The sequence below is a fragment of the Pteropus alecto genome, unplaced genomic scaffold, assembly GCF_000325575.1.
Source record: "Pteropus alecto unplaced genomic scaffold, ASM32557v1 scaffold78, whole genome shotgun sequence".
NCBI classification, from domain to species: Eukaryota; Metazoa; Chordata; class Mammalia; order Chiroptera; family Pteropodidae; genus Pteropus; species Pteropus alecto.
In genome coordinates, this window is record NW_006443124.1 from 11,423,078 (window position 1) to 11,436,612 (window position 13,535).

Sequence of the window (13,535 nt, forward strand, 5' to 3'; positions counted from 1 at the left end):
GCAGAGGCAGAGCGGGGAGGTTCTGGGAGCGGTGCAGACGAGTTCCACCTTGGCATTGGGGTACCCCGCCACCACATCGTAGCCCTCCGGCGGCTTGACCCGCGCCTTGGCGTGGCTCTCGCAATAGAGCCGCTCGTCCAGGAAGAAGTAACCGCGCTGCTTGAGGTTCAGGCCGCAGTCGCTGCACATGAAGCACTCGGGGTGGTACAGCTTGTCCCGCGCCTTGACAATGGTGCCCCTGATGGGAGACCGGCAGAAGACAGCACGTCGGGCGGGGTCAGGGGAGAGCTGAGGTCGGTGGGGAAGGCTGGGGAGGATACTCACACGATGCCGTGGCCGCAGCGGGTGCACTCGGGCAGCCCCTGTAGGCCACTCAGCGGGGTGCCCAGCTTGCTGGCGGTGGGTTTGAGGTTCCGCGGGCTGCCAGGCCCAGACCGCTCCCCTGAAAGCCGAAGTGCGGGCGGCATGAGCCCGGTGCGGACAGACGGAGGTCAAAAAAAGGAAAAACTTCACTTTTGCGGGTGTGGGGCTGGGCCCTGCTTCCAGGACCACCAGCAGACTGAACAGTGGGTTCGGAGAGCTTGGGGCCAGGGGCCGAGATAGAGGCAGCACAGCTAGGAGTGTGGGAACGTGAGGCGGAGACGGGGGAGGGGAGAATGGCAGGGAGGTAGGGTGTGGGTCGCCAAGGTGGGGCTGCGCCCCCCTTACCCCCGAGAAGCTGGAAGGCAGGTGGGGTAAGGCGGCGGGTGTCTTACCGCCCTCACCAGCTTCCAGCATGCCCTGCAGATAGCGGAAGGACCCTGACTGCTTGGGCTCCGCGGTTGGGAGCTCGGCGGGCTCTCGCAGCATCCTGTATACCTCTGAGCCCAGGCCGATTCCGCAGTCGCGGCTCCGCGGGAGGCCTTTGGCTGGGTCAGTGCTGAGCAAAAGAGATGCACAAAGGGACAGGGTTGCAGTACCAGCCTTCACTCTGCCACTTCAGGGGTCTGGTGAAGTTTCATAGGTCAGAATGTAAGCAGCCGAGACCCAAGGATTAAGTGTCAGGGGTCAGGATGGGACCTGGTGAGATTTAAGATGGGATCTAGGTGTGGCTGCAGAAACCACATCTCAGCACTACCTGTGGGGTGGAGACACTTGCAGGGTGCTCATCTGTGACAGTAAGGTGGCCTCACTGCTGCCGTCATTGTGAGGGGCTGGGAGGCGAGGTGACTGCCCATAAGGAGATCCCAGGCTTGGCCTGCCATCTTCTGGCCCAGTCCCCAGGGCCGAGGGCCGCCTGCTGGTCGTTGGACTGCCATCCTATGAGAGAGAGGGGCCTGAGGCACTGGAAGACCCTCTGGGGTGGGGTCTCTGGCCATTCCTAATGCACTTCCCCACTACCCTGCTATGCCAGGCCTTTCGTGGATGGATGTTGGCTGCCTACCCCTGCTCTGGCAACTCTGGGCACTGGTGCCCAACCATGTAGGGGGTCTGTGAGGAAGGGCTGAGACTTGGTCCTGGTTCAGCCCCCGCAGAAATGAGAAATGCCGATGGAAAATCAGACACAAAAGCTCAAGTGCCCGAGATTAAGTCTTGGCTCATGAGCCCTGTGGTGGTTCTGCCACCAGTGCCCATGAGGGATGGTGTTAAGGCAGGGCTATCCCAAGGAGCCTTTTAAGGCCAGCATGGCTGGAGCGAAGTGTGTGGCTTCCTTGTAGAGGTGGTCCTGGTGCCAAACCTTACTACCTGCCAGACGTATGCTGGGTACTGGATGGGCCCATGGCCGGGAACACAAAAAAGGAACTCCTGTTCTGCAGCCAGAAAGGGTCATCAATCACTATGTGCCCAACGTCTTTTGGTGGGGGCAGGCTGAGGATCAAGGGTGTCATTGTGAGGTGAGACCCCTCCAGGCCTGTACCTCTGCCCTATTCCTGCTTGCCAGGCCAAAATGGTGGCCTTCTGTAGGCATAGCAGCTGAGGAGCTGAGACTGGGCCAGGGCTCAAGGCTCCCTACCCTATACCCTACGGCCAGCCTGATGCCCATGCTGTAACATTTGGGGGAGGAGTGCTCTGAACATGCCTCTTTGGCCCATGAAAAGAGGGTGGTACCTCTGTGAGTATGGGTATGAATGGGGTCTGGGGATTTCTGTTCCTGCAAAGTCCAGGGCATGCTGCCCCTAGCTTGCAGGCACGTGCCGATGGCGACTTGAATACAGGCATGCACTCTCTTACAAGTATGTTTATAGAAATACACATGCATGAAGACCACACACACTAGCCAGTCCGCCCACACACACGTAGTCACACACACATAGTTACATATACTCAGAGTCAGTGCTGGTCACCCTGGGGATGATCATGCCTGGGACGAGGCCGGTGGCCAGAGAAGCCTGACTTTAGGGTAGGGCCCAAGGGTCCAGGCCATAAAGGTGGTCTCAGCCTGAGTCTGGGAGGAGACAGGTAAATTTCTCCTCTGCTCTGCAGTGTGGACAGGGAGGCTAGGTGGGGAGGAAAGGACACCTCACTTGGGGGAATGAGTCTGGCTTGGACTCAGGCAGCCACCAACACTGGGGCACAGTCAAGACTACAGGGCTTTAACCGGACTGCCCCTGCTTTCTGCAGGCTCTGAGCTGGACAGGAGCGTGGGGAATGGATGGAGCAGCAGCAGACTGAGGGTGGCGATCCCACTTCCCCCAGTCCGACAGACAAAGAAAAGGGTCTCTCGATACCAGTGTGGGCCTGCATCAAGAAGAAAACAGCAGCAAGAGACCTTTGGCCCCACTGGGCCCAACAAAAGCCTGAGAAACCCGAGCACTCTCACACATGTATCTGCAGGGCAGGCAGGCAAGGTTGGCCCAGCCTCTAATGGGGACCAGATGGGCCATGGACCATGGGGGCAGGGCCCAGTACATAGGAAGCTTTGACAGGAAGGGGAAGTCAGAGGGACCTGGAAGAAGGGGGCCGCCCTCACCCCCACCCAAGAGGGTGTGAGTCTATTGCAGGGTCATCAGAGCCATGCTCCTCCCATGGCCACCCACATAGCAGCCTCTCTAGGTCTGAACTCAGCGGTTAGGGCACACGTGGTGACCTCAGGGTCTTGGTTTCAGTCTCAGTTCTATTACTCACTAACTGAGCAAGTCACTTCTCTCTGAATCTGTTTCTTCATCTATGAAATGGGGAACATGATGGTCCCTATATCATAAGTTCCTGGTGGGGATAAAATGAGACAGTTGCATACAAAGCGCTTAGCACAGTGCCTGGCACACAGCAAATGCTCGTTGGATGAATGGCTGCCGTGGGTGTTCCTGAGCCCCATTCCTGGATTTCTCCTCTGTGTGGCGCACCTGGTACCACATGCTCCCCCTCTCTGAGTACCCACCAGCTGCTGATTTGGTGGTTGAAGCCTCAGTGGGTTAATCAGGATAATGGGGGTAACTGCTTGCTCATCAGCTCCCGCATGACTACGGTCAGAATGCAGGACACTCAGCTTGGATGGAGGTGAGTGCTGAGTCCAGATGACCAGGCGGCACCTACCAGAGGCCAAGCCCCAGCTCTCTGGTCACCTGGAGAGAGCAGATTGAGTATGCGAGGGCTGCCTGCTCCACCTGGCCTGCCTTAACTCGTCACCTGGTTCTCAGCTTAAATGCCACCCTCTCCAGGAAACCTCTCCTTGTCACTGTCCCTCCATTTTGGGCTGTGCCAAGTGCCTCCTGCATTACCATGAGGCCTGACAGAAGAGTCCCCCATAACCCTACATGGAAGGTGGGCCTGGAGTTCCAGTTGGCCCTGTCATATTCGACTTAGGGGTGCGTGCCAGGGTACCTTGTCATGTCTTAAGGCCAACTGTGATTTTCTCCTCTTCTGATGGCTCCAGCTGGGCCCACCCTCCACCCCACTGCAGGCAGAGCAGTGTGGGACAATGGGCCCTGTGTCTGTGTTACTGAGGATACAGGCTTGCAGGGGCTGGGTGGGGGTGTTTCTTTCACCACCCATAGAGCTCATGACCTTTTAAGTATAAAAGGCGGGCAACAGCTGACAGGCTGCCCTGTTGCTTGTGGAAAATCCCTCTGCTTCCATCCTGAGCAGCCTGGTCCTTGAGGAGGTCAGTGAGGGAAAGTGTGGGGGCAGGGGGAGTTGTTCTCCAGGCCCCAGCCCGCCAGGCCCACTGGCTGTGAACCTGAGGTTGGCTTCAGCCAGGTGGGTGCCCAAGGCTAAGATGAAACAGAAGAGTACCCCATTGCCTGAGGTCATTCCACAGCTTGAGGTTGTCCCCCACCCTGCCCCCAACCCTGATGACTTCCTCCTGGTCTGGCATCACTGGGCACCACAGTAAAACCCAGTTGGGTGGATGATAGTTCTGAGCCAAGGCCTGACCCTGTCCTTCTCCACCACAGGCCTGGACTCTCCGCCCTGGGCTTGCTCTGAGTCTGTACATACCTGGGCCTCAGGGTCGATGTTGATCCTGTATGCCTGAGCCTTGCTGTCTTCTGGGGCACCAGGCCAGCTTCTGCCTTCCGGCCTGTGGCAGAAATTAGGATGGTCAGATATATCTGCTTACCATGCCCACCAGGCCTGAGAACCAGGACCAAGAGGGCCTGGGCTCTAGGTCCAGAACCATCCAGGACCAGGCCTGGCACCATGCACGAAGAAGGACACCAAACCAGTGCTTTCCCCTGCACTAGAATGGTGGCTGTTGTGGCAAGGAGACACGACTCTAGATTTGCCACTGGCCTGGGATGGGGCTGTGTGTCACTTCCCCACCAAATGTTCCATCCCCATCTGGTCTGACACCTAGAGAGGAAGCTGTGGCTTCCCCACTTTCCCCTCCCCGTGGCCCACAGAAGATCAGCAAAGAGGGCCAGCTCACGGCAGGGGGAGCCAGGCCTCATACTTCAATCAGCTAGGAGCACATCCACTCATCCCTCTTCTGTTCACAGCCTCCGGCTGGGCCTGGGGATCAGGCATCCACGCACTCTGGGGGAGGTGGAATGGAGGCTCTGAGGGGGAGTGCCTCCCTCCTGCTGCTGCCAGCAGAGTCATCACCAAGGTCTGCCCAGCCCAGATGGGAAACAGGCCATTAGGAAATTCCTACTTCACCATAGAAACCAAAAGCCAAACACCACTCGGGAGGGAGAAAAACATCATAAACCTGCCATAAGCAGGGCAGACAGAGCTGAGAGACTGCAGGCCTGGGGCCCAGTCTTGCCACTCAGTAGCCCAGTGAGAAGGTGGGCCAGGAAGGTGCTCAGACCTTGGACTGGCGGGTGGATGTGAACTGAGGCTGGTTAGACCAAAGGGGAATAATGTCCCCCACTCCACTCACTCAGCACTTCCTCACCTTCACACATTGCTTGGCCCCCTGCAGGCCATCTCTCACCCCCAAAGCCTTCTGGAGGTCTGTGGCACCAAAGTTCTGCCAGGGCAACACCATGCGCACTGGCATCTAGCTCCAGCCCCCTTAGCCAGGCTTCCAACTCACAGCTCTCACTGTGGCCTCCACCCACTCAGAACTCCACTGGGATGAACTGAGAACATCTCATGTGGCCATTGGCCTTTTACTTCCCTGAAGTTCTGCCCAGAAGAGAAGTACAAGCCTGAGGTCTGAAGGTCAGAGGACACAAGGTACCCAAAACTATGGGGGTGGCTCAAGGCATCAGTTCAGATCATGTATCAGCCTTCATCCCCAGGCCTCTGTTTCAGGCTGAGTAGGTGGCTCTATTTGCCATCTTTAAGCAAAATGACAGCCAACGGGTAGTTGGCTCTATCTGCCATCTTTAAGCAAAATGACAGCCAATGGGTAGGTGGCTCTATCTGCCATCTTTAAGCAAAATGACAGCCAACGGGTAGGCTGTGCATAGGCATCTTGTACCACGTGTAATGGGCAACAGAGGCCCCACCAGAGGCACCAGGGCTGGACCTAACACCAGAAGGGTCCTGGACCTACAGAACATTTCCAGAAAGTATGGGTTAGCTTGAATTGTTGGACACCTGGCTTTGAGTTCCAGATAAAATGAGCATAAGCAGGGAAGCTGGGCCTTTACTTCACTTTTCATCCCATGGAGAAGTCTGAGGAGGATTATGGCCCTCTGTACACAAGAGGCCAGGCGAGGAAGCTGGTCTGGGTAGAGCTCGTGTTGGGGGGCCTTTGGGGCCCAGGCATAGCAGGCAGGATAGAGAGCAGGGTCAGAGGCCTTGCAGGTGAGAAGGTGCCCAGGAGAAGAGATACTGGCCCAGAGGGTCAAGGTGGCCCCAATGTCTTGATCCCCCAGAATCTGCATGTGTGAGAATTGGGGATAGAAAGCTGGAGGAAAAGACCCCAGGTTTTCATTTCAATTGAACAAACCTGTTATGTCATCACTCAATCCTCAGATCACAAGACAGTCCCCATCATGAAATTGAGAAAGCTAAGAGCTCTGAGATTAAATCACTTGCTGAAGTACAGCAGTTCCCAAGTGCAGAACTGGGACTGGGACTGTGAGAGTAGAGAATGTGCTTGCAGCTGCCCCATGGCCACGCAGCATTTGGGGGCTGAAAAGCCCAGGGTGGAACAGGTCAGTGGACCTCTGGTTCCATCCATACCTGGATTGGAACAAATGACCAGGGAAGGGAGGAAGGAAGGAAGGGGGCCCTCCATCCTGCCCCCATCCTGCCACCCTGCCCTGACATCATTCCTCTGGGAACCTCCTGACTCAGGCCCCCTGTGAGCCTCCCCACCCCCACCCCAGCCCCACTACTGCCAGGGCTTCCCTTGTTCAGCCACGAGAGTCAAGGCTGGAGGTGAGTCAGGGCCCAGGAACCCAGCCAAGTGGAGCGGCCTCAGAGGCCACTCGTGGGCAGAGCAGAGCTGATGTTTCCCTGGCCAGCTTGTACCTCAGTCTGGGAGAGGGTGATGATGTGATCCTGTTTTATGGGGAAGGAAACCCAGGCTCACAGAGGTCATCCGGGTACCCAAGATCCCACAGAGTCTGGATGAGGATCGGCTCTGCTAAACTGCCAGGCTGAGGCCCCCTCACTGTGGGCCAGGTGGTGTGCACAGGCCCAACACCTCCAGCTGGACCCACTTAGCACTGAGAGCACAGCCAGGGGCCCTGACTCCAACCTGCACCCAGGCCTGGGCCAGACACAAACAGGGGCTAGTTCAGAAGCCTTCCCACCATGTTTGATGGCTCTGAGCGGATGGATCACCCCCTGCCCTGCCAGCTCTAAGGCATGGTTAGTTGGGTTGTGGTTTGGGGAGGCTTTCCCCACACATGTCCACAGGGGGTCGTGGAAAGTCCCTTCGAGCAGTGGCAGAGTTCAACAGTTATGTCTGACTTCTCTGGATCCAGGCAAGACAGGAGGCAGGGAGATCGCACTCAGCCAGGACCCAGACAACTGCCATCAGAGCTGAACAGAGACCCAGGGCCCAAGTACGGCTGGGGATGCCCCAGGTGGACCTTTCACCCATCTTAGACCATCTATAGGGCATAGAGAGAACTTGGTGACCCCCCAACCCCTTCTTCAAGATGGGCTGTACAGCATTACACAGTCCATGGCATCCAGATTTAACTAGGACAGAGGCATGGACCGTAGTGGGGGACAGCTGAGGCAGAGCAGTTGTGGGGCTGGTAGGAGAGGTCAGCTGCCAAGTAGAAAGCGCGGTCTCTGGGGGTGGGAAAGACCTGAGGTCAACTTGTGCTTCCCAATTCCCTCTCTGTGTGGTTTTAAGCACCTTCTAGTCTTTCTGAGATTTGGTTGTCTCTTCTGGAAAGCGGGGAATATTAGGTTTTACCCTATTAACTTGGTTTGAGAGTTCATTTATTTATTTATTTTTTTAGGTGAGGCAACTCTTGGTTGATCTCACAGATTGCAAGGACCTTGTCAGCTTACAATCCCTTATTTTTTATTTTTTACGCCTACAGCACCTCGTCTTCCTAGATGGTCTCTCATCCAAGTACTAACCAGGCCCGACCCTGCTTAGCTTCCGAGATCAGACGGGATCGGGCTTGTTCAGGGTGGCATGGCCGTAGACTGGTTTGAGAGTTCAATGAGGTGTTGGACAAGAAATGGAAATGGTCAACAAGCTGGTCACTCAGGGGCGGGGAAAGGACTGATGTCGCCTTCCACCCTCCCCCCCGCACAAGAGGCTACCCAATGTCTTATTTTAGCCTTGATTTGGGGCTGCTTACCCCCTGCCATAAGTCCCTCAACACACTTTCATCTCTGAGTTAAAAGGAGGCTTCTTCCTTCTTAAGCAACCCCTGTACCTAGTACCTGCCAGCCCTCTGTGAAAGCACTACTCCTTAGGACTGGGGTGCACCTACTTCCAGCTGCCAGTCTGTACTCCTGGGTCACAAATTCACATCCACTTCCTCTGAGGCAGAGAGGTTGTGTGAGGCTCAGCTTTCCCAGGATGTTGGCCACTCATAACATCCTCCCCTTAAATCTCCCCCCGACCCCAATTATCTTGGCACAGCCTGTCCTATTCATACCTGCTCACAGAGAGTGTGAGGTGGTCGTGGCAGCCTTTGATGCGGTTCTGAGCCTCCAGGTGTGTCATGAGCTCTGTGCTCTCACCATTGATGGCCTGGATCAGGTCTCCAGGGCACAGGGCAGCCAGGGCAGCCTTGCTGCCAGCATGGACCTGTGGATGGACAAGCCAGATAGCTGGGCATTCGTCATTATGTGGCCTTGCTGCAAGGTTTTGCTTTTGCCCCTCCCCCCTCAGAACCTGGTCAGTGTGGCCCTGGTGCCAACATAACCTGTGCTAGGCAAGCCAAGACACTGGTTGAGTTCTCATGTGGCCTTGCTGCAGCTTTTGCTCTAAACATCCCCAACTCCAGCACCTGGAGGCCTGGTGGGGTACGAGGGCATGTGAGAGGGGCTTCCTCTGACTTGGGACAAGTGGGATGTCATTCTTACAACCTGTGTATGTGCGCAAAGACATGCAAGGGAACAGAGAGACACGTGTGCTCCTAGATACATACAAAGCATGGACATATCACAAATACCCTACAGAGACAGTGCCCCACCCAGCCAGACCTTACAGCAGCCCCTTGACCCACATTCAAACCCTTAGTGACCTTTGCTCCCTACTTGTTTCCTCTCATCCCCACTCACATTCACTTCCCCTCACACTCACCTCCACCCACCCACACTTTATTCAGACCACCTGAACGTCCAAGAGGTGCCTATGGGCACCATGTATCTCTCACCTCCACACTTCTGCAGATGCTGTACCTTCTCCCTGGAACATTCTTTCCTTTGACCTCCAACCCTAATTACCAGTGTACTCCTCCTCATCTTTCAGGGCTCAGTCTAGAGAGGCCATTTCCCCTGGGAGCCCCCTGCCCCAGGCTCTCATGTACCCTGTGCATCCCCACACCACTCTGTTCCCTTGACATCATTAGTGCCTCATTCTAGGTCTGTGTCATCACCTCCCCAGGCACAACCAAGGCCACCTACTTCCAGCTGCCAGTCTGTACTCCTGGATCACAATTTCACATCCACTTCCTCTACAGGACAGGCACTCACTCAGGCCACCCCAGTGTCACTATTGACCCCAGAGGGTTAAGCGGTGTCCATATCTGGAGCCTCTTATAATTCTGTTCCCTCGATAAGGGCCACATGGGGCTGGGGACAGGCTCATAGGGAGGCCTGAGTAAGTAGTCCAGGAGAAGTCAGGCAACAAGGCACCTTTCACCCTGTCCCCAGTCCTGGCACAGCCTTTGGAAATATACTGTAGCCATCCTCATTCTTACCCAGCTTCACCAGTGGTGCCTGGCTGTGGCTCAAGAGCTGCCAGTGATCCTGTTCCTATTGGTGGAGGTGGGAGCTTCTGGAAGCCCAGCCAGGCTCAACCTAGCCAATTATCTGTAGAAAGTGGACAAAGCCAAGGTGCTGGCAGCTCCTTGGCTGGAGCCCTGGTATGGGCACTGCCTGAGCTGACCTGCCCTGAAATAGGCTGGCCTGAGGAATGTTCTTTGGGAACATGACACCCTCAGCCGCCAGTCACCATTAATGTTCACTCACAGGGCTTGGGCACCTGCACAGGCCTGTCCTCCTGGGGGTGGTGCCCGTTTGGCTCCATCCCACCCCTCCCCATCAAGGCCCTGCTCCAGGCCCCCTCTCCATCCTGGATACCTTCTCTGTGACATGACCTGGGCTCAGTGCTTTAACATAACTAGCTCTCAAGCTGGTTATGGTAAAGCGGCAACCTCTCAAGCACCTGGTGAGACAGAAGTGCTCTCATCCCTATTTACAGACAAGAAAGAGAGGCCTGGAGGAGGAGCATCTCACTCCAGTCCCCACTGGAGGAGAGGAGCCTTCTTCCTCAGGGGGGTGGCTAGCTGCAGGATGATTCAGCCCGCACAAGGGCGCATTCAGGCCTCTGTGGGTGGGGGAAGTTCTGGAAAGCAGAGGTGGCTGAAACTCTGCCAGTTCCACTAGCCCAGAGAGTTCTGGTCAGAGAGGGCTTGAGGCCAGGAAACGGTGACTCTCCCAACCACCTTTCCATGTATTGTCTCATTAATCCCCAAGGCAAGCCCATTTGCTAGACGAAATAACCAAGGTTCAGAGAAGTACAGAAAGACAGTCAACTGATAAATTGGAGTTAGGATTTCAATGCAGGCCAACTTGTTCCAAGTGCTATGATCTTAACCACTGTGTGCTTCTCTGAAAAAAGGGAGGGAGGGGAGAGAGAGTGTCCCTGGGGAGAGAGAGTGTCCCAGGTAGAAGGATTAGCATGTATAATGACTCATCTTGGGGAGAGAGTAAAAGCAGGCTCCTGTGGCTGAAGCATCATTAGTTAGGAGAGAGTGGAAGAGATGAAGTCGGAAGGACAGGGGCTAGACCTGCAGGCCTTGTAGGCCCAGGTGAGAAGCTGGCATTTCTCCTGGGTGGATGGGAATGATGGAGGGTTCTAAGCAGGGAAGTCACAGGACAGTTGAATTCAAACCAATGCTGCTGGCTGCTGAATGTGGGATAAACAGACAGAAGGAAACGAGAGGGGAGCAGTGGGTCAGCTAGGAGGCTGGGGCATGAACCAGCCCTCTCACTGGCAGCAGCTACATCCCCAGCCCCTACTCCACTTTGCCCAGCCTAGAAAGTCAGGTGCCATATTGTTCCACATGATCACAGCAAGCTCCAGTCAGGCCTGGATTCCTGTCCCTGCTCTGCTTCTCTGGGTACATTACCTTAGCCTCTCTGAGCCTCAGTGTCCCCATCTATAATGTGAGGCCAGAGGGAGTTCTTAGTTCTAAGGACTGCTGTGAGGATTATCTGAAACAATTAGGGCAAAAAGCTCCCAAAGGGGTTGGGTACACGGTGGTGCTCATTCCAGGCACCAGTTGCTGGGGACCAGGGACCAACACCCTTTAGGGTGGGGCCTGGAACACTGTGGATGCTCCGAAGCCAGCAATGACCACAGTTTGTGGAGAAGAAGCCCTGGACATTGTTCTTGGGGGCTCCCTGAAGCTCCCTGAGGTTGCCAGGCAGCCAGGCTCCTCCCTATCTGAGTGTGGCTGTCCTCACTGGGTGGGGGAGGCTCTGGAAGCATGGGAAGGCTGTGTCTTGAACCCCCCTGGTGAGGACACTCCCACTTATTGTCAGTATCTGCAGACCTGCTTTTGAGGTACCTGCTGGGCAAGCTGTGGCCTGTGCTTCCCCAGCCCCATAAATCACCCCAGATCCCACCCAAACCCAGGCTCAGCCATCCTGGCTCCTCAGGACTGAGCTGCTGCCGCGTGACTTTGGGGGACAAGGGGAGTTCTTCCTGGCAAACGGTCTTCCAGCCTGCCTGCCTGCCTGTCTGCCTGCCTGCCTGCCTGCCTGCCAGGGGCCTGTATCCCAATCAGACCCAAACAAGGCCGCCGCCGCTGCTGCCACTGTGACGTGCGGAGGCCCTTCCTCGGCGGGCAGGCAGCCGCGTGGGCAACAGATGTCTCTGCTCCCTGCCGCCTGCGGCCGTCAGCCGCCGCCACTGAGCCTGTCAGCGGCCTCACGCCCAGGGTGCCTGGCCTCGCCGGCTGGCCTAGCGCCCCTACCAGCCGGCCTCTGCAGTCACACAGGCAGACACAGACACTCACGCACACACACCCAGCAGGTCTCCCTCAGAGAAGTAGAAGATGAAAGGCTCCCGAGTGTGTTAAAGGCCTATCGCACTCAACCCCAGAGACCTGGTGGTGTGGGGTGAAGGCAGATGTGGGAAGCCTCCCAGGACAGCTGGGCCTGCCTGTCACCCTGGTCCCAGAAATGGGATTTCATAATTCCACGCTCTACTGGGTGCCCACACCCCTCTCAAGAACTGGAAAGAAGTGTCTGAGAGGCCAGCCAGCTCAGTCTAGCCCCCACAGTGAGAGGGGTGGTGGTGGGGGAGCAGAAGGTAGGTCTCAGTTCCCCTAACACAGGCCCCTAACAAAAATCAAAGCAGCTGTGGGGGGGCAAGGGATGGCTCTCAGATGGCCCCAGGTCCTCTTTTCCCTTCCCTCCAGACTGGGAACCCCCAAGCCCAGAGCCTGGGTTCTCTCCTCTTCTGTCTTCTATGCTAGGACACCCAGGGGCAGAGTCTGGGTCCCCTCTCCTGGCCCTTCAAACTACAGGACCCCAAGGTCCCCTCTCCTGGCCCTTCAAACTACGGGACCCCAAGGCTGGGCCAGGATCCCATCTTCCTCAGAATAGGCACTCGTTCTGACAGGGCCAGAGTCCTCTCCTCTGTTCCTCTGTCCTCCTCAGATTAGTCACTCCGCAAGGTTGTGCCCCCTCCTCTTCCTCTTCTGTCCTAAGCTTGGGGCATGCATGGCCGTGGAACCTTGAGAAACCGGGCTGGGGCTACCCTGGCCCCTGGCTTTGTGTTGACTTGAGAGGAGAGGTCTCACAAGCTCATAGTCAAGTCTCCCTGCCCTGGGAATGACAAAGTCCTCCTGGTCACTTCCCCTTAGGTCAACTGAGGTCACTAATGAGAGACTGACTAAAACCAGAGTGGGGAAGTGGATGGATCTTTCTCTTTTCAGGTTCAGGGAGAACCCGGACCTTTCTGGAGTCCCCCAGCTCTGTGGCAGGCCCCCTCGTTAGGGGAAGGGAGCTCTCAATCATTTTGCCCCAAATCTTCAGGCTGGGATTCGTCTAAGCAGTATTTCTGGGCTTCTGTAGATCTGTCCAGACCCCTGGCCCATGACTGAGGTCCTTCCCTGGACTGCAGTGACACCCCCCAAAAGAGGCCATCTGGGAGGCTGGCGTCCCCTCCAAGGGATAGGACAGGCAGGCCTAGTCGGAGGGAGGATGGGGGTTGGGGCGACACTGCCCTGCCTGGAGGCCTCCTCTACACTCTGTGGGTCACCCAGGTCAACCCTTGGCTTTCGAGCCTCAGGGACGTTGGGAATCCGGGTCTGAGTCTCAGATCCAGGACATCCCCCCTCCCAACCTGTGGCCTCCGGACTCACCCGCGAGATGGTGAGGGGTGCGCTGAAGTCCCGGCCGCCCACCAGGCGGAAGCCCCAGGGTGAAGGGCCGCGCAGAGTCACGGAGTGGGGCATCGCGGGCGGGAGCCGCAGCCGGAGCCTGAGCCGGACACTGAGGAG

At 56.6% G+C, this 13,535-nt stretch overlaps 1 protein-coding gene and 1 pseudogene across 1 annotated transcript; both read right to left on the minus strand.

Annotated features, from left to right (window-relative positions):
- Positions 1-34: 34 nt before the first annotated feature.
- PDLIM4 (PDZ and LIM domain 4) lies at positions 35-13,529 on the minus strand. The gene is made up of 6 exons (XM_006923157.1): positions 13,398-13,529; positions 8,451-8,602; positions 4,417-4,498; positions 1,118-1,299; positions 756-919; positions 35-238 (listed from the first exon to the last, which is right to left on the minus strand). Exons 1-6 carry the CDS (start codon positions 13,488-13,490, stop codon positions 168-170), a joined length of 744 nt encoding a protein of 247 aa, XP_006923219.1. The 5' UTR covers positions 13,491-13,529; the 3' UTR covers positions 35-167.
- Positions 7,872-7,990, minus strand: LOC112472076 (annotated as a pseudogene).
- Positions 13,530-13,535: the final 6 nt, after the last annotated feature.

What these genes read in the sequence shown, in the direction of transcription:
- PDLIM4 (XM_006923157.1), bottom strand. Translation starts at nt 13,490, where the DNA reads ATGCCCCACTCCGTGACTCTGCGCGGCCCTTCACCCTGGGGCTTCCGC. An exon ending in CAAGTGTCTCCACCCCACAG is followed by an intron (nt 920 to 1,117) that starts GTAGTGCTGAGA and finishes TCTTTTGCTCAG; the next exon opens with CACTGACCCAGCCAAAGGCC. An exon ending in GCTGGAAGCTGGTGAGGGCG is followed by an intron (nt 239 to 755) that starts GTAAGACACCCG and finishes GTCTCCCATCAG; the next exon opens with GGGCACCATTGTCAAGGCGC.